Here is a 27,076-nt window from a genome sequence, read left to right on the forward strand (position 1 = left end):
TTCATGCTAATACTTTTGTACTTTTAGTTAAGTAACATTTTGAATGCAGAATTATAATCAGAAGTACTTTAATAATCCCATGGGGAAATGATTTTAATCTTACTTTTAACAGAGTAGTTGTTCGGTGTGGTATTGCTACTTTATTTCTTCCACCACTGCAGCTATGAATTAGCAACAGGTTAAAAAAACAACTACAACTATTTATACTATTATCCGAATCTTATACAACCCCTTGTTAAGTTTATAATTGTATCCAAATGTAGCTTGTTTCACGTTATATTAAACACATCTGTTCTCTTATAGGCAATGCAGCATGTTTCATTATGTATAGTGTTTGTGAATTTTAATACAATTGTATGAGTCCCACTTTTACATACTTGTAAAAGCCTGTGTACCTGTGCAAAACATGGACTGTATAAAGAATGGACAGCTTTTTTATACAGTCTATGGTGTAAACATAGATTTATTTGAAGTTGTGCAGCATTGAGATAATGTAGTGTTTTGTATGAATGCAATGAAAATACTTTCTTTTAATGTGGAATCCACACAATACAAATTAAGAATCACAGTGTTTGTTATTCACCACCCAAATAATTGTTTATTCATTTACATATTTATAAGGGTTTTTAATCCAATCTGTAGGATTTCTCTAAAACTACTCTCAGGTCTACTCCACACTTTGTGATTTGTAATGAGTCAAGATCAATACATATATTCCTCTGTACATTTTGTTTTATATATTTCTTAAGCCATTCTGAATATGCATTAAGAAATTAACAAGGATGAATCTGAATAGTGCAAAAAACCATCACCAACTCCTACAGTTATAAACGGCCTATACAAAACAATACAATGTGAAAGGTTTAATCATCAGAAATTATGTCTGAAGTAAAGTTTGTGCCAGCAAGTCCCAAAGATTTGAAATGGACATCTGATTCACAAACTGTAGCTATCCTTCATACTGGAATAATACATTGTATGCTATGCATAATCCCAACATCCCCACTTAAAAGTAGTATGTGATAATTAATCATGATAAAATAATAGATAAAGATAAAATAATTTTCTTTGACACAGTGATTACATTTTCAGTCTTATTTTTTTCTGTGAATGCATGTGTTGTGAAGAAGGTCGATTGATTTTTTTGTAAGTCTCCCAGATGTAAAAAGTACAGTAAATTATTTCTGGTTCTTCAGCAGTTCATCAATCTGGGTTTTGTACATGTTCTTCACATCTTCTAGGTCCAGTCTCAGCTCCTCTGCCTCTTCAGCCTTTTCTCCATACATCTGCAGGATGGTGTTGTGCCTCTGCTCCAGATCCTGCAATACAAAGCAACACAAATTAGAACCACCTCTGCAAATACAGCATCCAAGTATCCTCTCTTTGCTCATATAGCCCTTACCTTGAGTTGAACTTTTAACGTGGGGATCTCCTTCACCATCTCCTCCATCTCATCGTTTTGATTGGTGAGTCGGACGAGCTCTTCTGCCATCACAGAACGACTCCTTTCTAGACTGGAGATCTCAAGCTGAAACAGCAGGACAGCAAGAAGGAAGTGAAAAACACTGGATACAGAGCTGCCTTTAAGTGCAGGACATGACTTTTTTTTCTGCAATAATGATAATTTTGCCTTTGATGTGTGTTGTTTCCTCTCCTGGAACCATCACCTTATCGTGGTGGAGAGGTTTGTATGTCCCTGTGAACCTGAGGGCTGAGTTGTCTGGAGCCTAGTGCTCCTGGTAGGGTCTCCCATTGCAAAGTGGTCTCAGGCGAGGGGCCGGACTAAGAATGGTTCACAAAGACTCAATGGACAAACAAGGAAGAGGAAGAGCGACCCTGCCCGGAGGAAGCCCGGGGCCCCCGTCTGGAGCCAGGCCCAGACAGAGGGCTCGCCGTCGAGCGCCTGGTGGCCGGGCTTGCCACGGAACCCGGCCGGACACAGCCCAGAAAAAGTGACATGGCATCATGTGGGCCCACCACTCGCAGGAGGAACCACTTGGGTCGGGTGCGCTGCTGCACGGGTGGCAGTGAAGGTGAGGGGCCTCGACGGACCAGATACGGGCAGCAGAAGCTGGCTCTTGGGACGTGGAATGTCACCTCTCTGTCGGAGAATGAGCCGGAGCTTGTGCGGGAGGTGGAGCGCTACCAGTTTGATCTGGTGGGGCTTACCTCCACACATAGTCTCAATTCCGTACTCCTGGATAGGGGTTGGACCCTATTCTTCTCTGGAGTTGCCCAGGGTGTGAGGCACCGGGCGGGTGTGGGGATACTCACAAACTCCTGGCTGAGCGCCGCAGTGTTGGAGTTCACCCCGGTGGACGAGAGGGTCGCCTCCTTACGCCTGTGGGTGGTAGGGGGGAAAACTTTGACTGTTGTTTGTGCATATGCACCGAACAGCAGTTCAGAGTATTCAGCCTTCTTGGAGACCCTGATTGGAGTCCTGCATGGGGCTCCGGTAGGGGACTCCATAGTTCTGCTGGGAGACTTCAATGCCCACGTGGGCAATGATGGAGACACCTGGAGTAGCGTGATTGGGAGGAACGGCCTCCCTGATCTAAATCCGAGTGGTCGTCAGTTATTAGACTTCTGTGCTAGTCACGGATTTTCTATAACTAACACCATATTCGAACATAAGGATGCTCATAAGTGTACGTGGTACCAGAGCACCCTAGGCCAAAGGTCGATGATCGATTTTGTAATCGTATCATCTGATCTGAGGCCGTATGTTTTGGACACTCGAGTGAAGAGAGGGGCAGAGCTGTCAACTGATCACCATCTGGTGAGGAGTTGGATCAGAGGATGGGGGAAGATTCTGGACGGACTAGGTAAACCCAAACGAGTAGTGCGGGTGTACTGGGAACGTCTGGAGGAGGCCCCTGTCCGAGAGATCTTCAACTCACACCTCCAGCAGAGCTTTTCTGGCATCCCTGTGGAGGTTGGGGGCATTGAACAGGAATGGGCAATGTTCAAAGCTTCCATTGCTGAAGATTCAGCGGTGAGCTGTGGCCTCAAGGTCTTAGGTGCCTCAAGGGGGGGTAGCCCTCGAACACCGTGGTGACTGACTGAAGAAGGAGGCCTTCCGGGATATCTTATCTCAGAAGACTCCGGAGGCAGTTGCAAGGTACCGACAGGCCAGAAGGGCTGCAGCCTCTGCTGTGTCAGAGGCAAATCAGCGGGTGTGGGAGGAGTTTGAAGAAGTCATGGAGAAGGACTTTCGGGCGGCACCAAGATGCTTCTGGAAAACCATTCGACATCTCAGGAGGGGGAAACGGGGAACCGTCCAAGCTGTTTACAGTAAGGACGGGATGCTGGTGACCTCAGCCGATGAGGTAATCCGGCGGTGGAAGGAGCACTTTGAGGAAGTCCTTAATCTGACTAACATGCCCTCTTTGTAGAGGCAGAGCTGGAGGCTGATGGGGAATCATTGTCAATATCCCTGGCGGAAGTCACTGAGGTAGTCAAAAAAACTCCACAGTGGCAAAGCCTCAGGGATTGATGAGATTCGTCCAGAAATGCTGAAAGCTTTGGGTTGGGAGGGGCTGTCTTGGTTGACACGTCTCTTCAACATGTCGTGGAAGTCTGGGACAGTGCCAAGGGAGTGGCAGACCGGGGTGGTGGTTCCTATGTTTAAAAAGGGGGACCAGAGGGTGTGTGCCAATTACAGGGGTATGACACTACTCAGCCTCCCTGGTAAAGTCTACTCCAAGGTGCTGGAATGGAGGGTTCGTCCTATAGTCAAACCCCGGTTTGAAGAGGAACAATGTGGATTCCGTCCTGGACGTGGAACAATGGACCAGCTCTTCATTCTCGCAAGGATCCTGGAGGGGGCCTGGGAGTATGCTCATCCAGTCTACATGTGTTTTGTGGATCTGGAGAAGGCATATGACCGGGTCCTTCGGGACCTACTGTGGGAGGTGCTGCGGGAGTATGGGGTGAGGGGGTCACTTCTGTGGGCCATCCAATCTCTTTACACCCAAAGCGAGAGCTGTGTCCGGATACTCGGCAGTAAGTCGGATTCGTTCCCAGTGGGGGTTGGCCTCCGCCAGGGGTGCGCTTTGTCACCAATCCTGTTCTTCATTTTCATGGACAGGATATCGAGGCGTAGTCGTGGTGGGGAGGGGTTGCAGTTCGGTGGGCTGAGGATCTCGTCTCTGCTTTTTGCAGATGATGTGGTCCTGATGGCATTGTCGGTCAGTGACCTTCAGTTGTGATGTGAAACGGCTGGGATGAGGATCAGCACCTCTAAATCTGAGGCCATAGCTCTCAGCAGGAAAACGGTGCATTGCTTACTCCAGGTAGGGAATGAGTCCTTACCCCAAGTGAAGGAGTTCAAGTACCTCAGGATCATGTTCACAAGTGAGGGGACGATGGAGCGTGAGTTTGGCTGGAGAATCGGAGCAGCGGGGCGCGGTGTTGCAGTCGCTCTACCGCAACATTGTGACGAAAAGAGAGCTGAGCCGGAAGGCAAAGCTCTCAATCTACCGGTCAATCTTCGTTCCTACCCTCACCTATGGTCATGAAAGCTGGGTCATGACCGAAAGAACGAGGTCGCGTGTACAAGCGGCCGAAATGGGTTTTCTCAGGAGGGTGGCTGGAGTCTCCATTAGAGATAGGGTGAGAAGTTCAGCCATCCGCGAGGAACTCGGAGTAGAGCCGCTGCTCCTTTGCATTGAAAGGAGCCAGTGGAGGTGGTTCGGGCATCTAGTAAGGATGCCCCCTGGGCGCCTCCCTAGGGAGGTGTTCCAGGCACGTCCAGCTGGGAGGAGGCCTCGGGGAAGACCAAGGACCAGGTGGAGAGATTATATCTCCACGCTGGCCTGGGAACGCCTTGGGAACCCCCAGTTAGAGCTGGTTAATGTGGCCCGGGAAAGGGAAGTTGCTGCTGCCCCTGCAGCCCGACCCCGGATAAGCAGATGAAGATGAGATGAGATGAGATGTGTGTTGTTTCCGCATTTAAATACTTTTATTTTAATTGTATAAAAAAACGACCATTGTAGGTATAACAAGCCTTCTGTCTGCAGACAGGCAGCACTAACATGTAGCAGGACCATCAAACTTATAAATACATTCATAAAGAGAACATATTCTATCTGAAACGCTTTGTTTTAGTGCCTGTCTCTTTAAGACCCACTCCCTAAAAATCCAAGTCTGCTGATTAGTCAGCAATTCCAGGTCTTCTATATCTAATTTCTAATTTCTAACTATTTATAGTATAGTTGTGACATCAAAACTGTACGGAAGTTCTGACAGCTTGTTTAAACGACGAAGTTTCTGAATACAGGCTGTGTGCATTTCAAAACAATTTTCCAGTCTGGGATCAATAAAGTAAGTAAGTAGTTCTATTCTATTCTATTTCTCTGTGGATTGAGTGTTTTGATACTTTTACAGTATTTATATAGCAGCTCGGCCTGCTTTATAATAGAAAAAAGATATTGTATCTTACTTTTTACATTATGGAACCTCAAAGTTACTTTATGTGGCTTTGTTCTGAATTGCTACCTGCAGTTGTGCCATCTCTCCCTCTCTGAGTTTGAGCTGAGATTGGAGGTTTTCTATGATGCTGGAGCCTCCAGACAGCCTGGCGGCCTCATACAGGTTGGTCCCGCTCATCGACAATGACATGCTCATGGTACCCAGAGAGTGGTCCAAACAGTCATCCTGTGGAAGAATGAAACAAAATACAGAGTGGGTCAAGCTACACAAATCCAAGGATGAACCAACTTAAACTAATCTTTGTTTCTAGATTTTAACATTTTTCCAGTGTGTACCTGACAAAGTATAGAGGTGTGTAGACCAGCATTATCTGCCCCACTGATGGAGCTAGAGCGGGACAGGGAGGGTGTGGAAGAGGCTGGGGGCTCTCCTACAGAGTGGGTCATGGCCTTCCTCTCCTGATAGGGAAACATTTCACAACTATTAGAGAACAGAATAAAAACTTTGTAACTGTTTAAACTGAGAAACTCTGATGAGATTAATAATATCTAAATTCTCCTTTACCTTGTCCTTTAATGCCTCTTGTGCCAAGTAGCATTTCTTCTTCTCTTGCTCCACCTTCATCTTCTCCATCTCTAACTGATTGGTCAGCAGCAGCTGGTGGAAGAAGCAAAAACATGCACATGAGGAAGCCGTTTTGTAGAGGAGAACAAGAGTAAGGAGCATAATGGTACCTTTTCTTTCTTGGCCTCTTCTAGCATACGAATGTGTTCTCCTCGCAGATTTTCCAAATCAACATGTTCCCTACATTGAGATATTGAGAAGTAAGTCACGACAAACAATCAACAGTATCATTGACACAAAACCAGTGAAATACCCTTCTGACGTACTTTTAATTAAATTAAGTCCGCATATGGTGTGGGATCTAATGGCCTCTATGAACTTTTCCACTGAAGAAGGGCTAGGTTCCTTAAGCAGCCACAAGCTGTATACAACATCAGCTTAAATGTTTATATTTTCAGACTTCCTCACACTCGTGTTAACGTAAGAGGGATTTTACTGTAGTATCAAGATATATTTTCTTCCTTTGTGTTACTAAATGACTGCACGGTACACCAAACATAATTTAAACCTTTCAGTATGAGCTAAAAGAACCGAGCCAGCCAGGAGTCGAACCTAGAATCTTCTGATCCGTAGTCAGACGCGTTGTCCATTGCGCCACTGGCCCCTACAAAACGATTTCACTTCTCACAAAACATAATCGTGTGGCACAAAGGCCATGCACTCATGCATGACTGCTTCTGTCAGGGGGACTTCCCCCCCGCTTTGACTCACAAATGGGTTTTTTGTAAAACAAAAGCACTTTCCAGGAAGCATTAGCATCACAAGAGGAGACATGGTGACTACTTTTTCTTGACACTTTCAAAAGCTTTGTCCTAAAAACTATGCCAGTTATTTTCACAAAAACATACACATATCTGTAAAACACCCAACAAAAGTGACAGATTTAGAGTGACAACATCTAGGCAACAGAAGAGATAAGTGAATGCAACATATAGTTCATTGTGTTGTCTACTAATGTTTTAAAATATGGTTTCTGGAATCAATGACGCAAATAAAACCAACTGCAGAGTCAGTTACAGAACACTTATTGATGGTTAGTTCCCTCCTTCTGTCCTGTAACTCTTTCTTCATGGTCTCATGGTTAGGATATCATTTATTAGCAACCCCATAAGCATTTGAAAACCGTGTCACAGTTTAAATTAAACCAACTAACTCAACCATGCATCCGCTGCCATTTCCATTCCTTCGTCCCAAAGGGATAAACAAAGTACACTGACATGGACAAGAAGGGAAAAGACAATGACTGGTTGATGGCTGGATGTTTTAAGTTGTAATTTGTTACCTGCTGCTCTCATCCTCCAGTTTCTCTCTCTTATTCTTCTCAGCATCCAGCTGTGACAGCAGTCGAGCCTTCTCCTGGCGGAGCAGGGAGTTCTGGGACTCCAGAGAAGCCAGCTGGGACTTGATTGACAGAAGGTCTTCTGTTGCCGATCGCTCTTTCTCCACAGCAACGGCCAGCTGTGCCTGGGCATCCGCTTTTAAAAAAGAAAAGAGAGAGAAAAAACGGATATTAAGCCTTCTGCTCACTTTGTACAATATTGTATTCAATTTTACACATTACATTCAGTTAAACTCATGCTCTTACCTAGCCTATCAGAGATGTTCTTTTCCAGTTTTTCCCAGGATGCCGTCTGTCCGCCCAATGAGGCCTGTAAATTCTCAATCTGTCGCAGTAGGGGCCGTGTTGCAGAGGTAACACTCTGACTGAGTTCCTGGTTCCTGGTCTCTGCCTCCTGAAGCCTCTGTGGAAGATGAAAATTTAAAAAATGGCACGTATTAACTAAATCCATTCACAGTCAAAATGATGGTTACATTTGCTTCTTGGGAAAAACAACCAGCCTGGTAGGACAGCAGCTAACCAACATATAATTTTACCTGCTGCAGCTGACTGATCTCTTCCCTCAGATAATCTTCTTTCCTTGCTTGCTGTTGCTCAGCTCTCTGCAGAGCCAGTCTCAGGTCAGCCACCTGTATACAACATTAAAAAGAGTTAATAAAGGATGTCCAGTTAAATTTGGCAGTCTTACTTTGTAGAAATAAATAAATTACCACATAAGTGTGCATAAAAAACATTAGTCACTGCCATATTGACATTGGTGACTGATAATTTCCACCTGGCGTACGTAGTAGTAAGCCCAGCTCTGGTAGTATCGCATGGATTGCAATTTTGTGAACGAAAGCAAGTGTATGTGAATGTAGATTTTGGTATTGTGAACTGTGAGTGAGAAACTGTAACAGTGAATTGTTTGGTTATTGGCAACAATACCTAGTGTAAAACAAAACAAATAGCAAATAGCATAAGCCTGTGTTACCTGATTGGCCAGAGCTTCCTGTTGCATCCTGGCCTCCTCCTGGGCCTTCTCAAGAGTCAGGCTCAGCTGCTCCTTGGCCTGCGTTTCCCTGCTAAGAGCTGCTTCTTCAGCCTCAGTGGTTCTGCTGACATGTGCCTTGTGAAGTTCTGCCAGCTCCCTGAAAACAGAGATGTAGAAGAAGACCATCAACATCATGACCCTATTACAGCATTGTCGCCATTTGTAAGAACAGAGGGACATTTGTTGTTGTTTGGCTTTGTACTTCAGCACACTGGACCTGAAATCGAACAATGACAATAGGGTATCTAGTATGCCAATTTGTATGATTACTTTCCGTGTACGAGGTATAGAAACAGTTACAATTTCCATACTGTTCACCCTCAAATTAAAGGTGAAGTCCACACATTTCATTGCGTCATTTCTAATCCAATAAACTAACGTAACCAAACAATAAATGTTTTTCTCTTATGAAATGTAAAGCATGATACAATCATTATCGCGTGAGAATAGGTTTTTTGAATAAGAGCTCTCATCATTAGTATTCAGAATCAACAGCAGGGTGTGTCTGTATTTACTTATAACAGTTGTCCAGAGCAGCCTGGATGCTCCTGTTCTTCTCCTGTAGCTCCTCAGAGTCTGTCTGCAGCCTGCTCTGGTCCTTCTCCTGACGCTCCACCACAGCGTTCAGCTTCTTGATGTTCTCCCTATGCTGTTTCTCCACCTCCTCCTTCCCATCGAGAAACTAAACACATAAAACATGGACAGACTTGTAGCCATGATTATACTGAAAATAGTCATTGAAGCTAATCATAACTCACTCACTCATCTCTATATAATCATGAAAAGTAACTGAGAAACAAATGTCAAGTCTTTGGGTAAAAATAAATCAAGTTTTACAGGTTTATGATGCAAGACAAAGAGATGGCAGTTATAAATAGTGGTTAACCAATTACGAGTCTCATCTGCTATTTCTAATGAAAAGCCAAAAACATTTAAAACAATAGAACAACAATATCTTCTCAAAGTAATTTTATTGGGCTTCCTAAGGCCACATTCACACAGCCTCAGGCAGAACCTGCGAATCGCCGCAGGGTTGTTCGGGGCAGTGCATGGCCTGTTTGTGTGATGTCCTGTTGTGTTCTTTAACCCCTTAATGTAGCACAAGTATACTTTGTATTTCACATAAATGTTTTCCATCTGATCATTGTGATGATTTCAACATTTCCAACCACACTTGGAGAGACAATCAGCTTTTGCAGAAACTCCTGGGCAATTTTTTACCCTCATAGTACTGTGTGGAAGTCACAGAGTAGTGGATGTATACTGTTTACTGAATGGGACCCTGCCTCAAAGCAAATCAATGAAGTCTGATTGTCGGTTACATGATTGGCCACCGCACTTTGACATCAGGTTGCGTTTCTCAAAAAGTTTAAACTGTCTCAGCTTTTCACCCCAGACCGCTGCGTTGTTGTTTTTGGCACCCCATTTCAGCTTCCACCGCCGCAGCTTAAACTCACTACCCCCATTCAAAATGAATGGAAAAATGCGCTTTCGCCTGGAACCGTCTGAGGCTGTGTGAATGCGGATTAACAATACCAAACCATGACTGGTCAAACGCCTTCCTCTAAAGTTATCAAAGTTACTGAACTTGAAAACTCAAATGCTCCTAACTGAAGCCATCAAAACTATATCCAGTTTGAACATGTTGACTGTAGTTGGCTTGTAAAAAAGAATATCCTGATAACTTGAGACTTAATCCTTAAAACCAATATTAACAATGTCTCCGTCAAAAAATGTATCATAGTAAGTACATAAATAGTCAGTTATTTCACAGTTGCATGGTAAAAATGATTTCCATTGTTAACTGACAAGTTTAAACATGTACTAAAATGTGACCTGCTGCAGTTGCCTGAGCTCCTCCTCCTGCTCCTTGATTTTCCTCTGTTGCTTGATGACCCGTGTGTCGCTGTCCTTCTCCTTCACACGCAGCTTCTTGATGATGTTGCTGTGTTGCAGCTGCTGCTTCGACAACTTTTCACCTAAAAGTGATAATAAACAAATAAACACATACTCAGCCAACTAAGGTCAAGTTAGATGCAGATGCTGAGGCGATACACACTCATACCCTATCCCCTATTTAATGTTTGTTGGGCTGTTATCTCCCTCAATACCCTGAAGAAAAGTCAGAACGAAACGTTGGTAAAATATAATTAAATAGGCTTTTGGCATGCGCGACTATCTTGACTTTCATCGTGGTTAGCACCTCTCCAATACTGGTGTCTTTTCTCATCCTTGGGACCTGACCCAAGGCCAGCATCATACCTACTCTACATTCAACATCTTAGGTCGCTTTCACACCTATAGTTCAGTGAACTCAGGGGTTCAGGGGTGAAATTGCAACATTGTTGCGGGTTCCATTTAGTTTGGTTTCCTTTAACACTGAACTTTTTTTTAACTGGACCAAACAATTCAAGCCAAACGAACACTGTAACATCACTCTGTCGATATGGCCGGGTACATACTGTAACCTACTAGAGCAACGTGCTTGTTAGTTAGAATGGTGAAATAATAGCCACATTTATGTGATGATTTTGCTTTGGTGTTCCTATCAAATAAATGTCAGAAGAACACAACCGTTTTGAGCAGTAGACAAGACAGTTATGGAGCTGTAAGGCAGCACAGAAGGAGAAAACAGGCCCTGATGATGGCGAGAGACTGAGTACTGAGACTGAGTACTTGTTACTCAGATGAACAGTGAGGTTTGCTCATAATAATTAATGGTCATTGGTGCACTGTGTAAGGAGGTGGCGCCTCAGTTGTTTAGTGTGTAGTGTGGGACATGAAAAACACACACCTCCACTCTCCCCTTAACTTCTTTCCCTTCTTGTAATATGTTGGTTTGGGAAACTGGGCCTCTGTTCTTGTATGTGTGTATACTTATGAGAGATACCACCGTGAAGACCTGTCTTGGTATGGTCTGTGTTTATTATAAATTATAGTACCGGGCAAAAATCCCACATGTTGCCTGCCAATCCCTTAGGCTAACCGGAGCTACCGCTACCATTGCCGACCATAACCTTCACCGCCCCCAACCCACATTACAAATTCATTTCGGTGCTCTTCCTGTATTGGGTCCAATATGCTTTCACACCTCAAATGAACCGCACCGAGACCCACGTTTTCAGGCGGACCAGAGTTCAGTTGAGCTTTCACACCACCTAAAACCAACCGGACTATGCACGGAAACTAATCAGGATTCATCTAAAGCGGACCCAACAGTGAAAGTGTCCTTATGTACTACTTGAGCAACTTTTTGAGAAGTTGGATATGTTAAAAGCAACTGTGGTATTTTCGTGACTGTACAGCCTGTCTAGTGGGAAATGCTGTAGGTTGGTGGAGGTAAAGAAGTATAGTCTGCTGCTACATAAATTTCAGTAGTATAACCTTCTTCCAGCAGGCCTCTGATCTGCTCTTCCTTCTCTCTGATGATCTCCATTGTATCACTGGAGTTAAGTCTTGTAGAGAGCTCTTCTCGCAAGCCCTTTATTTCCTGTAGAAAAGAGAGAAATGTGACACAGACACTTTAATCCTAAAATCCAAAACAAGTTCAAAGTAGATCCATATGGGTTAGTTAAAGATAATATGCTAACAGGTTTTTTTGTAGGTCTTAGAAAACAATCTGACAACACTGCTGATGGAGTAGAAGGAAAGCAGAGCCTCAGGTCACTAAAATGTCAATTACCTTCTTGGCGATGTCTCTTTCTTTGCAGGCCAGCTGAGCCTTCCTCTCTGTATCTGCTATGCGCTGGGTGAACTCATCCTTTAGAGACTGAACAGTGGAGCTCTCCTCCTTCAGGCTTATCACTTCGCTAGATGATGAAGAGACTCAGTGTAAAAGCTCATTGTCAAACTCTATACAGCCTCAATGCCAAGCGGGCTTTCAAAACTCTGCACAAGATTATTTTAAACATTCAACAATCAGAGTGACATGAAAACATAACTTAAATATTTCAGCAGTATTTTTATAGTAAAGTTACAATAATGATATAAAGGTATATAAATAAAAACTTTATAAAATGTTATTGTAACTTAAGAATCACAAAATGCATTGTATTAATTTCCTAGAAACAACACAATACGGCATTACCAAGTTGCCTTGTCTGATATGAATATCAGTGAGAACATTAGTTTCCTGGTAGTATTAGCTTTATTATCAGGATTAATTACAGTGCCATTATGCACCAGGAGTGTTTGTGTCATATACTCACTCTTTGAGATTGTCACACTGCTCCTCCAACCTCGCTTTGTCTTTGCTGACTACCAGCAGCTGAGCCTCTCTCTTCTCAAGGCGGCCAGACAGCTCATCAATGACCTGTAAAATGTCCACAACATTTAATTGTGTTTACAGCAGCTGCATAGAAAAGACTAGAAATCTAAAATGGACTCATAAGGAAAGTAGTGTAGTAGTGCTTCAATTTAACCCCAAAGCAATTTCAGTCAAAAGCAACTGGACTTGGTTATTTGTCCTTCACCTCTCACCCAAGAGGCTTCATCAGTTCATGTTCTCATCTGACCAGGCTGGGACTGGTCCAACTAACTGGTGTGAGATCCAGGTATTTAACCTCTCACAAGCCTGATGATGTCACTGGAAGCCTTTGTGCTCCAGGTGCCAACGACCGTCGTTAGACTGACAGTCGTTGGTGAGAAGTTGGTTTCTACTTCGTTAGTGCTCTATTGAGTCTTAATGACAGTTTTGGAGTCACAGGAGGCCATTTGTGAACAGTTGTTCTTTGAGGTCAGATTGTTGAATCTCCTGGGGAGGGATGAAAGGGCAGCACTGTAAATTGGAGATAAGTGGTGTCTCAGACCTCCTCCTCTGTTTAGCGATGGTTTCTCTACTTAACATTGATGGTTTCTTTTTTCTTCTTTTATGCGTTGTCCTCCAAGGAGTGGGCTTTCTGCTTGAGATGTTAGTGGACAGCGGAGTCCAGGCCTGAGGAGTTAGTTCTCCTGTGTTGGGCCATGCGTTTATGGAGTGGTTGTTTTCTTTGCATTCCTCGTTTCATTGGACAGCATAAACCAGATTGCTTTTGTGGGTGTGTGGTGTTCTGTCCTTGGAATGTACTAGTCTCTGTCTGAGTGTGTTACTGGATTTGAAATACACAGGGATGCAGTGTTTTTTGAAAATCCTCCTTAGTTTCTCTGATACCCCTGGAACACAAGCTTGGAGTTATCAGAACACAGCAACATAGAGCTGATAACGTACCCACCAGCTCACAGGCCCAAGTGGAAGAACTCAAGCACCTGAGAGGCGCCCTCACAACTTGTGGTTACCCCAGCTGGACCTTTGTGAAAGTGGCAGCTGCTTCTAGAGAGAAAACCAAAGTGGTTGAGAAAGAAAAAGAAAACAAGAGTAACAACATACTCATTCCGTATGTGGCTGGGGTATCAGAGAAACTCAGGAGGATCTTCAACAAACACTGCATCCCTGTGTATTTCAAACCCAGTAACACACTCAGACAGAGACTAGTACATCCCAAGGACAGAACAACACACACCCACAAAAGCAATCTGGTTTATGCTGTTCAATGCAACGAGGAATGCAAAGATCTCTACATTGGAGAAACAAAACAACCACTGCATAAACGCATGGCCCGACACAGGAGAGCTAACTCCTCAGGTCTGGACTCTGCTGTCCACTTACATCTCAAGGAGAAAGCCCACTCATTTGATGACAACAATGTCCACATCCTGGACAGAGAGGACAGATAAGAAATAAAAGAAGCCATCTATGTAAAAGTAGAGAAACCATCCCTAAACAGAGGAGGAGGTCTGAGACACCACTTATCTCCAATTTACAATGCTGCCCTTTCATCCCTTCCCAGGAGCTTCAACAATCTAACCTCAAAGAACAACTGTTCACAAATGGCCTCCTGTGACTCCAACGAGTGTCGTTTAGACTCAATAGAGCACTAACGAAGTAGAAACCAACTTCTCACCAACGACTGCCACTCTAACAACGGTCGTTGGCACTTGGAGCACAAAGGCTTCCAGTAACATCCTCGGCCTTGTGAGAGGTTAAATACCTGGATCTCCACACCAGATAGTTGGACCAGTCCCAGCCTGGTCAGAATGTACATGAACTGATGAAGCCTCTTGGATGAGAGGTGAAACGTCTTCCTAGACAAATAACCAAGTCCAGTTGCTTTTGACTGAAATTGCTTCGGGGATAACAATGACCTGGAGAAATGAGAACATTCACAGGCGTGCTTCAATTTACTTTAAGAGTTTTTCAGTAATCTTCCTCATGTAGAATTACAAATTCTGGGTTTTATGGGAGAAATACTGTCATTTGACCGAAAGTTTTTGAAATTCTGACAATGCATTGGTCGATGTTTTTAAATACATTTGTGTACAATGGTATTTGACCACATGGCAACACTGGGATTAAAGCAACTAGACAGGAAAAAGACAATGTTTAGCTTGAATTTATGAGCATTCTTTGGACGGCTTTGCAAAACACAAAGTTGGTTTAAGGGCATGTGTTGCTACTTTCACAGTATGTATTCCGTATCTCAACCTGCTTCATAATCAAGACATTCAAATCTCACTTTTTACGATATGATACCTTTAAGTCTTTTGCATAGTACTATATACACAACTTACCCTCATATTTGTTAGAGTGTTGTGGCAAAGATATATGAAGTTGAACAATAAACCAAAGTGCATTCAACATAATTCAAGCAGGTATATGCACTCCGTAAACATACATAATATATGTGAATGTACAATAAAACAAATCTTTACAACAGATACTACCAACTACATAGGAAGGAATACATCAATAATTTCTACCTTTTGGAGCTCCAAAATCTGAACTGTTGAAACACTTTTCATCTCTTCAGTGATTGGTGGAGTGATCCGTTCTTCAGCTTTGGAGGCGGGATCAGACAGTGAAACAGAGTCGGATTCCTGTTCTGTCAACTCTTCAGGCTGCTCGCAATTAACAGGTGTCGCACTCCGTCCACTCTCCTCCATCTCATCTAGCGAATGCTCCCTCATTGTTTCAGTAAAGCCCTCCTCCTCTTCCTCTTCCTCTTCTCCCTCTCCTACCTTCTCAACTAATCCATCTTCCTGCTTCTGACATACAGCTGACGACACTGTTAAAGGAGGAGGGCCTGCAGTGACAGACGCTAGCGTCCGACTGCCGGGGATCTCATCATCTGAATTGACCTCACTGACACTCCTGCTATCCAATGACTGCACACTGAATGAATCTATGCGCTCAAAAGCATCAGAGGAGGAGCCGCAGCTCTCTGTGAGCTTGGAATAGTCCTCCAGACGGGGGAAATCTCCACACGTGGAGGCAGTGAGAAGCTGAAAGGAGCCCTGCATTAGGTGAAGGCCAGCCTTGCTCTCTCCTGTTTCTTGTCTGGAGCTGGCTGAGCTCTCACTCAACACAGACTCATGGTCAAGCACTTCAATGTCACTGGTGGTAGAGGTTCCTGAGGAGAAAGCGCTGACTGGAGGAGAAGGGGTGTCATTTTGACGGTCCTCCACCTTTGAGTCTTTATGCTCTATGACTACTTCCTTAGAGAGCGTGGAGGGAGAAGGATCAGAAGGTGTTGAGGTCTTAGGTTCACAAGTGACAGCAGCTGGTTCAGAAGAATCTGTGGTATCCTGCTCGACCTGATGATCTGATGGAGTCTGTGAATGCTCTGTTTCTGAGTCTACAGGAACTGGAGAGCCAACATCTGTATTTACATTGCTCATTTTGCTGTCAGGGTTACATGGAAGATCGCTGGAAGAAGAAGCAGGAGAAAGTGGCTGCAGCAGGATAGTGTCTGAATAAGGTGCTGTTGGTAAGGGCTCTGGCTCAACTGGCTGGCTCTCAGCAACTGTCTCATTCTCGTCACTCTCATCAGCAAGAGCTGACTTTTGAGTCTCCTCTTCTTTTTGTGCCACAGCATCTTTGTTTTTCTTTTCCTTCTCCTGAGGCCGCATTTGAGACTTAGTTGGGGGTACAGATACTACCTGGATGTTGGTGATACCTTGTACGTCTCCGGGTGGCAAAAAGGCACTGAAAAAGTTTTCAGATTCATCCACAACTGTGCGGGTGACAGGTGTAGTGATGGCCTCAGAGGACGGAGGAGGAGTGGTGGTCTTTTCTACAGGGGGTGCTTCCCACTGCGTCATTCCCCATCCTCCACTTAATGACAGCTTCCCAGGTATTGTAACATCTGGCAGGAAAGACAATTGTCCCAGTTGTAGCATAAATTAGAAATATGGCATATGGCAACATTAGCTTTTACCACCCAATGTTAAACTACTTACCATCATAGGGCATCACAACTGTGTCACCCCACTGGTCCTCTTCCTTGATGTCCAGAACTCGGTCGATTGATTTCTGAGCTGTTGTCAACGCTTGTTTAGCAAAGGTGGATAGATGAGATGCGTTGAACCAACTCATGTTGACTGTTAGGCGAGCTAGCTATCACCCAAGTTCAGAAATGGTTACACGGATCTTAAAGAGGATTTGGCGTTACCACACACAGCAACGTCACTTCAAATGTCTCTGCATGTTTCTTTATAAACGACAACCTGCTTCAAAAACAATATTTTGCTATTTCAAACGTTGTTCTGTCCAAAAAAAGCTTTGTTGACAACTAGCTACGACTTAGCTATTTAGCAAAGCTGTAAGTTAGCCAACGCAGAGCACACAGGGACAGGAAAACTGGCCAGTTGGCATTCAAAAACACACAATCTCTCCTAGAAATTAATGTATCTCTAATACCGTGTCTAGGACTGTGTCACAACTGTCAAAGAAAACGCATCCCCATGCTTTATCCAATCCTTTTTTCGGCTCCTTTGCTCGGTCGTCATCGTTTGTTTTGGTCGCTCTCAACTTGTAGCCCAACTGGCATTAGCATTAGCCTGCTCGCTTCTTCCTTTCCACGTAGCATCATGACGTCACGATCCAGTCTGACAAGTCTTGCAGAGGGAAACCCATAAACATGCGAACAGGTAAACGCACATTTACATTTTTTGATTAATTGTTTTCTGTGGCCCGTTTGACCTACTGTTACTATTGTTAATTATTCATTATATATGTATATATACATGCATAATTTATTATTGTATATATATTGTTTAGCTATATTTTTGATGTATTATTTGCACACTGGTCTCATTTGTATGAATACTTATTTTTACTGATTGTCTGCTTGTTCTTAATCTGAAATAAAGATTTCTAAATTAAAAAAAGGTAAATTAATTTTCATTTATTGGCTGAAAAAAAGCGACATCCACAACATGTTTTGTTTAAATAGTTAGCTTCCCTAATATAGGATTAAGAATTTCTACATAATTGCATTAAGTTGATATTATTAGCTTGATGTACTTATGTGCGAGCGTTTTAAGATGCAGACACTTTTAAAAACAACAACATGGAAACAAACCTGTTAAGCAAGGTGGATCTTTTACAGTACAGCCTCTGAACTCTTCATACTAAACTTGTCAAGTGAATATGGTTTCACTCCCATAAATTCATGTGGGTACATAAAGAAAACAAACCTTTAAGAAAACCATTTTTATTCCAGTTCACACATCATTATCAGTGTCGATTACCACTTCAGTGGTTACTGCAACTAAAAAACTATTGGAATAAATAAATAATAAAAAAACAGAACATGTACAGAATAATATTTAGCAAAGTAACCATTTTTTGTCCCTTTGTTTGCACCTTTAGGTTGTAGTGCAGATATGCAAATCAAACATTTGCAGATAATGTATCACCAAAAGATGACAAGGTATGAACTATGATTTTCCTTTTAGTGCAAAAAAATAACTTTTGTAAAGGAGTACATTAGTACAAAAAAATTAAATTAGCTACGCTCACTTAAACTGCGGCTGAATACGCTGTAAACTGCTCTAGTTTGTAGGCCATTTTAAATACTGTATTCTCCATCAAGTCATAGTTGGCCAAGAAACAAGAACGACATCAACTGGTTGTGGGAGTGCTTGAGTTCATCCTATGAGGTAAAGAAGAGTCTGAACAACATGGTCTGGGGTGTGGTGACATCAGCGACAGCCAGCTCTTGTCCATTAGTCAGCCCCAGCTCTGGGAAAAAAAATATGTTCAGACCATAATTGAGTCAGCATATTCACTGTGTATTATCTCACTAATTAAGAGTGTAGGCATTAATATTTCAAGGTAATAAAGTACCTCACCCTTCAGGGTTTTGGACAGATTTGGCCGCGTCCTCTGTTCAATTGAAGTGACAGACTGTAAAACAAAAACCCCAACTGAACATCAGCTCAAACCAAAAACCTTGGCATGATTGCCTAATTTCATCAGGGCACGCCTCAGACTCACATGAAAACAGAACACAGTGTGAAACCAGAGGAGAATTACCTGTAAATATAATGTCTTGTTCTTTCCTTCCACTGTTGCAGTAATAGCAGGTGATTTCATTTGTCTGGAAAAAATACATTGCATTTGGTTGTTGAAGACAGTGTGTAATGCAGTACTACAAATATCACAACAAGAAAATATAACCATAAGCAGAACATAAGTAGTGGCGGTAAAGAGTAGTTATTAATAATAAATCATAAAAAGGCAGCTAAACCTACAGGGAGGCACTCTCCGTCAGGTAGTCCAACATCTCCTGGAGTTTGGAAGATGGGGAAAAGTACAAGTCCAGAGGTACTTGGCTGCAAGCTGAACAGTTTTCCTGCATCAGAAGTAAACATAAACTTGTGTTTTACAAAAGCGTTATCACTCGAGCAAACACAAGCAGAAGATGAAACTGAGGGACAAACCTTCCGTTCTGCTTCAAAAGTGTAGGTGTACAGGCCGTCCACATCATTGAAGACCATGTAGTTATTGAGAGGTATGTAGGCACTGTAGATGCAAAAGGAAATATCATGATTAACAATGCAAGGCATGCATGTTTTATACAGATCCTCACTTGAACCTGCAAACTCACCTTGACGCTATTTTGAAAACCTCGGTTGCACAAGCAGCTGTGAAAAAATATCAGAAAAATAACAGTTATGTCCGGGTAGACAGTTCTGTTTACACACAGTCAATATACTCCGTGGGGTTTATAAATGATTAACTATTACAGTATATGGTAGGCTATAAAATCTTTCTCAAAGGCATCAAGTCCACAGCTAAGTAATTACCAACACACCTTCACATTTATTTAGTCACGCTACTTACCAGCTATGACAGCATTTGTAGATGCTACGGCTGGAATTATCCTCTTTACAACACCTGCAACAATGAAATAGGATAAAGAAAATATACGTTTTACATACTTCTAAGAATAGGTGATGAAAGAAATAAAAACTATATACATCTGCTGATCAGAGAGAACATCAACAAGACATGTTTCTTATGATGGTTTACCATTTTCTGGCACAAAAATAGTGTTTTAGAGACACAGACAAAGGTATTACACTTCCAAAAAATAATTTGGATGGCAAAAGCTTACTGTGTTATATTCCTTCTCCCAGTGGAGCTGCAAGAAAAGTGACAGTATTCTGGTGGTGACATATGTGCTATGTGTGCTCACCCTGGGTTAGTCTGTATGTGACTCCTGTTATGCGGAAGTCTGCTGCCCTCTCCAGGGATCTCTGGTACACCCACTGAATGTGTTCTGGGTCATCCCCATCCAGGACCACACCATCTAATCCACATACACAAACAAGAACTTAGGTTTATTGGTTTGTAAACATATTTTAAGCCAGGAGCAGGTTTGTTGAGCCTCGTAATGATCATTCTAAACATTACAAAGACGATTCTAGAGTAATAATAACTGCAGTGTGATTCATACCTCCAAATGGTGTCTCTTTGGGCCAGAGCAGCATCCGGACATACTCAATGCAATGTTCTGGCAAACGAGGCATGGTGGCTATCGTACACATGGGGAAGTTGATCTACAAAGACAAGTGTACTTTAGTAACAACAAACTGACCAGGAGTCGTGGTTGTAAACATTATTTTATCAAAAAAAAATGCTATCTCACCTGAGGTGGGTAAAGCTCAAGGGTACAGTCAATGCAGGCAGTCATGCCAGGGAGAATGACTCTGGCATTGCCTTTAAAGCCTTCGGTCCCACCATCAATTAGAGGAATGATGGAACCTGGGTCTAAGACACCATCCTCATACACTAGCAAAGACAGCTGCACAGAAAGAAAGAGAATACCTTTGATTACATAAAACATGTTCCTTTTAGCCTATTTATAGCTTTACCATTTGGATGCAAGCATCACACGTAAAACATTTAGGGGAAAAACATGTGGCCAAAGAACTAAGAATAAAAGGACTGTGCAAAGATTGCAGTGAAGAGGAATAACTTACCAGCATACCATTCATCCACCTCCTGGCAACTACAGAGTCCAGTCCACAAACAATTATATGGAATTCTAGATGAAAACCGAGAGATGATTGAATGCAAATCTAATGTCTGGTAATGACACAGTCATGGCAAAAAATCTTGTGATGCAAAAATATAAAGCATTACAGAGCAAAAAAATGGAACGCAGTGTCATTGAAAGGTGTTGAAGGCGACTCAACAAGACATCAGGACTACAATGGCCGACTACAGAATGACTACAAAAGAAACCCAGCTATATCATTAAAAACTGAGTCCACCCTGGACACTGTCAGCTTGTCCCCCTCCCCTCTGGAAAAAGATACAGGATCATTTAAAGCACCTCAAACAGACTGAAAAACAGCCACCCAAGAGCTCTGTTCATCCCCCACTGCCAAAGACTGAAAAATTGTGCTTGCTGTGGGTAATTACCTCACCAACCCACCCAATTTTTTACACATTGCACTCTACTATCATATTTCACATGTCTACATATATGCTGCTACTGCTTTTATCACTTGTCTTTGTGTGTGTGTGTGTGTGTGTGTGTGTGTGTGTGTGTGTGTGTGTGTGTGTGTGTGTGTGTGTGTGTGTATATATATATATATATATATATATACACATTGCCTTCACTTTTATTTACTTCAACTGTTTTACTATTTACTTATACATCTATGTTGCACACTGCTGACGAGCTTCTAAACAACGTTTTAACAGTTTGATTCTATTTAAATCTTATTAGAGGCTCTGAGTGTAGACTGTAACAAACTGTGAGACCTGAATTAAACTGAATCATAAGCTGACTGAATCACTTCACCCCTTCCAACCAGACATTAGGAGAGCTGGGAGTGAATAATCTTAATGATACTTACGTCTGTAGAATGTTTCATCTAAGTCTTGAATTTTCTTAAAATGTCTGCACAAAGCATTTAAGAGAAATCTGTATTTGGATAAAATGTTCACTTTGCTTTCGTGACTTAATTACGCATGGTGTTTATTCTATATTCTTAAGTTGTGGTTTTTGATGTGGGGATTAGCTGCTTGAACATATTACACATTTTAATCATGTGGACTGTGATTTGGGGTTTTAAGCAACTGCATTTATATCAAGCAATCTCACATCTTGCAATTGTTTTAAAAACAAAAGGATACGGTACTACACAGCATCCAGGTATGCGGCTGTTGATGAAATCAGCTGCAACATCCGCTTTGGGCCTGCCTACATCTTTTGGCCTGGTCAACATCACACACACAATGAAAGAACATATCTGATTGCCTTAAACATAACATTAGTACGGGTCAGAAATGTATGTAGATTTTTTTCACATAATTATACTGACCTGAAGAGGAACTGTCGATTCAGGTTTGACACATCAATGGTGTCCATGTCGACAACATGAATGTTGTGAAATCCTGATAAAGCCTGAGCCACAACATGAACAAAAACAATCAACATGTCTTCGCCATTCACTCAAGCACACATTATACCTTCTGAGAATTTTCAAAATGTAATAGTGATCATACCAGGTCTTTTAGTAGCTCACATCCCAGACCACCAGCACCAATGACCAGGATTTTGCAGGTTTCTAACAAAAACTCCAATGACTGTGGTGAGAGGCAATAAAGACATTATATTTATCAGAGCAATACAACATGGCACATGACAGATCAAATGACAAATAATAAAAATGCAGCTTCTTGTAAGTATTACCTCTGTGCTGGGTTCAAAGTCAGGATGCGTGAAGGGCCCTGACCTTTCCAGAAACTTTTTGATATGGTTCCATCGCCCCTCCCACTCACAGGTGTGTCCACTGCCTCCATCAACCACCATCCTGAAGAAAACACCACGTCCATTTAGGATGTATCAGCAGCAGTGTTTCGTAGAAAAATGCATGCTTATAACATTAATGGTTTGATATTACACAAAAAATGTACTTCTAAAGCTATACTGAGCTCATACAAAATAACAAATCAATCAGAATCTAAACTCAACACTGCAATTAATGGTGTGTCACATACTAGTAAGGGCACTAATACAGTTCACAATAATGTAGGAGGTTCAAGAGACTAAAGGAGTACTATATTAGTAGGGGTGTAACGATAGACATATTCGTACCGAACTGTCACGAACAGGCACTTCTGGACGCATACAGAGGTGGACCGCAGCCCGTAAATGTGGTATACAAAGCGTTAAGAATGTACAGTCTTGTTTTGTGGTGCAAAACTTAAAGATTGAAGACGGAGTACCCCATGGAGCCTCCGGCTCATCTCGCACATGTGCACTGCACAGAACTTGCACACACATCTAAAAAGGCACAATCCAGGTGTTACTATCACTTTTGCTGTGGAAAAAAGCTGTGCAAACCCTGCTCGCGACACTATTTCAACAACCCACCTGGGGATTCAGAATGGGCAAATGCCATAACCTTAGTTAATAATTGCAGTTGCGATTATTTAGGAAGTATTTCATTTATTTGAGAATTGCAGCAGTATTTTTTTATTATATTTGTTATATGTTTTATTTGTAAGTTACATACTGACAGATTAAACTGTTGTGTTTAATTGTTTACTGATGAAACTTAAGTTCATTCTGACAAACATGCAGTTCTTTTCATTTTCCCTTTAAACTATGAACCGCCCTGTACTGTTCTGTGACTTTAAAACCAAGGTATATACTTAACCGTGACTTTTAAACCGAGGTATGTACCAAACTGTGACTTTTAAACTGAGGTATGTACCAAACTGTGACTTTTAAACCGAGGTATGTAACAAACCGTGACTTTAAAACCGAGGTATGTACCAAACCGTGACTTTAAAACCGAGGTATGTACCAAACCGTGACTTAAAAACCGAGGTATGTACCAAACCGTGACTTAAAAATCGAGGTATGTACCAAACCGTGACTTTAAAACCGAGGTATGTACCAAACCGTGACTTTAAACCGAGGTATGTACCGAACCGTGACTTTAATACCGAGATATGTACCAAACCGGGACTTTAAAACCAAGGTATGTACCAAACCGTGACTTTAAAACCGAGATATGTATCGAACCGTGACTTTTAAACTGAGGTACCAAACCGTGACTTTAAAACCGAGGTATGTACCAAACCGTGACTTTAAGACCGAGGTATGTACCAAACCGTGACTTTAAGACCGAGGTATGTACCAAACCGTGACTTTAAAACCGAGGTATGTACCAAACCGTGACTCTAAAACCGAGGTATGTACCAAACCGTGACTTTAAAACCAAGGTATGTACCAAACCGTGACTTTAAAACCGAGGTATGTACCGAACCGTGACTTTAAAACGGAGGTATGTACCAACCCATGACTTTAAAACCGAGGTATGTACCAAACCGTGACTTTAAAACCGAGGTATGTACCAACCCATGACTTTAAAACCGAGGTATGTACCAAACTGTGACTTAAAAACCGAGGTACCAAACTGTGACTTTTAAATCGAGGTATGTACCAAACTGTGACTTTAAAACCGAGGTAGGTACCAAACCGTGACTTTTAAACCGAGGTACCAAACCGTGACTTTAAACCGTGGTATGTACCGAACCGTGACTTTAGAACCGAGGTATGTACCGAACCGTGACTTTAAAACCGAGGTATGTACCGAGCCGTGACTTTAAAACCGAGATATGTACCAAACTGTGACTTTAAAACCGAGATATGTATCGAACCATGACTTTAAAACCGAGATATGTATCGAACCGTGACTTTAAAACCGAGGTATGTACCAAACCGTGACTTTAAAACCGAGGTATGTACCAAACCGTGACTTTATAACCGAGATATGTATCGAACCGTGACTTTTAAACCGAGGTATGTACCAAACCGTGACTTTAAAACCGAGGTATGTACCAAATCGTGACTTTATAACCGAGATATGTATCGAACCGTGACTTTAAAACCGAGGTATGTACCAAACCGTGACTTTTAAACCGAGATACCAAACCGTGACTTTAAAACCAAATATGTACCAAACCGTGACTTTAAGTGTACCGTTACACCCCTATATATTAGCATTCATTTAGCTACTCTAACATGTGGAACATTTTGTTGTTTAACCACTCCATGAAAACATTAAATCTGTAAATTTCTGACATGCAGGTGTCTCTTGGTTGTTTATCGTTGACGTCACTCTCTTGCCTGGACAGCTACTCGGCAGCTAGGCTAGCCGAAAAGCTAACACGTCTACAGTGAAAAGGTAACGTAGACATTTGCATCGAGGTGAAATACACCATCAATGCTTTAGACGTGTTAGTTACTCACGACTAGCTCGTCAGCATATGTGTCCGCACCCTATAATAGTCAGTGTACTCTCTTTACAACCACTTTCAGATTAGCTTATGCAGCTAGCCGACGTTAACCTTGCTGTCTGGTAACCTCAAACCTTCCGCCACTTCTACCAATTCATCACTAACTTCTCAGTCAGCTCCACTACTCTCCTTCTTTTCTTCTCCCTAAAAAAAGGTAGGTTTCGTAGGTTAATGAGTTGTTAAAGCATCTTTTGGGCAGTTAATGACTGTGTCTCTGGCTTGTTTCTTCGGCAGCTACTTACGGCTCATCCGCGTCCGCCATGTCTGGCTACTTAGATGCGTTCAAATGCAGAAGACAACAGTGGGGAATACAAGTTGTCTTGGTTCTTAAACTGTGGTTCTTGTACAACTAGTGGTGGTACTCAAGCTCTCTCTGGTGCTACTTGAAGGAATCTCCAAAATAACAAAAAGGAAACATGAATTACTAAATTAATATAACACTAAGAAAATACTTAAACTTTTAAGATCTGTGAAATGTAATTTAAAATAAGTTTAGCATTTCCTGTTATATTTTTGTTTCAATATCAGCCTGTTACGTAGTCACATTCATGAGTTACGAGCTAAACTGCGATGGTAAGAGAGTAAGCAGAGGTAAAATGATTGGTTTGAAAACACTGACATGTCCCTTCCTATAGCGTGGCTGTGGCTAAAGACAGTCAAAAATAAATAATATTCTGATTAGGAATAAACCTTCCCTGTTGTCTTAGTGGTGGGACTCGAGAGAGGTGGTACATCGTACAGAGTTTGAAAATCACTGTTTTAAACAATAGTTTCAAAATACTTGGTCTAAGACAAAGGTATGTTTTGAGGGTCTTTTTATTTGAGACCAATACAACTATTGTATCGTACAGCTCCGCCCTGAAGAAGGTTGGAATAAGCTATAGTTTCAGTTTATTTTCTTATTCCCTGATTGTGCTTCCAGTTGTGAAGGCAGCTTTGTCCAGTCCACTTTAAAGACGGCAAATACACCACAGATCCAACAGGTGGCAGCATTTACCCTTGGCTCAGACATAGACGACAGTCTACAAGCTCAGCTGTACAGTTCATGTACTATTGTGCACTGCATAACAACTGTAGATTTTATATATATATATATATATATTAAATCTACACATATATATGTATATATAAACATGTATATTTCTGTCTCAAATACCAATGATTAAAGAGTGTATTTAGCACAGATATCCAAATGTTGGCACTGCTTCATGCAATGTAAAGCAAGTTTAATAATTGACTCTACTAGTAATAACTTGATAATTGCTCTGCTCTTTATGGTTCAGCTCTCTAACTTTTGCAATTAGCTATAAAAAAAAAACAACAGTTACAGTCAAGGTGGGACATGGCGAGAGAAATAGTCCATTTGAGTAAAATTAACCTGTTTCAATCGCAGAAAAATCTAATTGTTCAAGATGCAAACTGTAACTTGATCAGTAATTCAATCTTGCCATTTATTTTGAGCACTTCTCCTTGTGCTCACAGCATGTGTTAAGCCTATTTGCAAAAAATCGACACTATAAAACAGCATAAAAATTATGTAACAGATGTTTTTCTCTGAGTTGCTTTAATTGTGAATTGCTGCATGAGGCACTTAGCATGGATAAGGCATGAAATCAAGGTCCTGTTATTAAGTTTAACGACTTTACTTGTGAGGGCATCTCTCTCAAGTATCAGATTTACTGTGTCCACATTTTGCTAATGAATCTTTGGTGTTTAATCTCTCATTATGGAATGATGAATAAATCTTGGATGGGCTTGTGCATTTTAAAAGGCATGCCTTTGGGCAAATGAACATAATTAATCTGGCTGTCTGCAACCCATCCGATATCATAGGAAATGTAGTAGACACCTTTTGCAGAGGTCACCAAAGATCTACCTAATGTATGCACTTATAGTCTGGGGCTCTCAAATTATTTTGTGCAGTGAGAGAGAGAGATAGTATGCACAGTAGGACGTAGAGTTTTTTTCTGAGTTTCTATGATTTGAATGGTTTGATGGA

General features: G+C 41.9%; 2 protein-coding genes across 3 annotated transcripts; both read right to left on the reverse strand.

Annotated features, from left to right (window-relative positions):
- Positions 1–628: 628 nt before the first annotated feature.
- On the reverse strand, positions 629–17,258 carry tmf1 (TATA element modulatory factor 1). The gene is made up of 17 exons (XM_083939761.1): positions 16,704–17,258; positions 15,225–16,609; positions 12,638–12,741; positions 12,112–12,238; positions 11,814–11,919; positions 10,266–10,408; positions 8,945–9,111; positions 8,370–8,526; positions 7,933–8,025; positions 7,643–7,799; positions 7,340–7,532; positions 6,168–6,237; positions 5,998–6,090; positions 5,769–5,891; positions 5,500–5,658; positions 1,403–1,528; positions 629–1,319 (listed from the first exon to the last, which is right to left on the reverse strand). Exons 1-17 carry the CDS (start codon positions 16,837–16,839, stop codon positions 1,179–1,181), a joined length of 3,480 nt encoding a protein of 1,159 aa, XP_083795887.1. The 5' UTR covers positions 16,840–17,258; the 3' UTR covers positions 629–1,178.
- Positions 17,259–18,024: 766 nt separating this feature from the next.
- On the reverse strand, positions 18,025–25,344 carry uba3 (ubiquitin-like modifier activating enzyme 3; the record flags this gene model as incomplete). 2 transcript variants are annotated; one of them, XM_083938478.1, is made up of 18 exons in its annotated part: positions 18,025–18,489; positions 18,600–18,654; positions 18,784–18,847; positions 19,002–19,102; positions 19,191–19,272; positions 19,358–19,394; positions 19,594–19,647; positions 19,949–20,062; positions 20,210–20,312; positions 20,402–20,557; positions 20,736–20,800; positions 21,621–21,664; positions 21,901–21,981; positions 22,089–22,171; positions 22,273–22,353; positions 22,460–22,580; positions 25,168–25,221; positions 25,320–25,339. In XM_083938478.1, the coding sequence occupies 18 exons, from the start codon at positions 25,337–25,339 to the stop codon at positions 18,401–18,403; spliced, it is 1,404 nt and encodes a 467-aa protein (XP_083794604.1). In that variant the 3' UTR covers positions 18,025–18,400. The 2 variants fall into 2 exon arrangements, with proteins under 2 accessions (XP_083794604.1, XP_083794603.1); XM_083938477.1 differs by lacking the exon at positions 25,168–25,221 and having other exon boundaries at positions 25,320–25,344.
- Between the last annotated feature and the right edge of the window lie 1,732 nt (positions 25,345–27,076).

Source organism: Echiichthys vipera (assembly GCF_963691815.1).
Source record: "Echiichthys vipera genome assembly, chromosome: X".
Taxonomy (NCBI): domain Eukaryota; kingdom Metazoa; phylum Chordata; class Actinopteri; order Perciformes; family Trachinidae; genus Echiichthys; species Echiichthys vipera.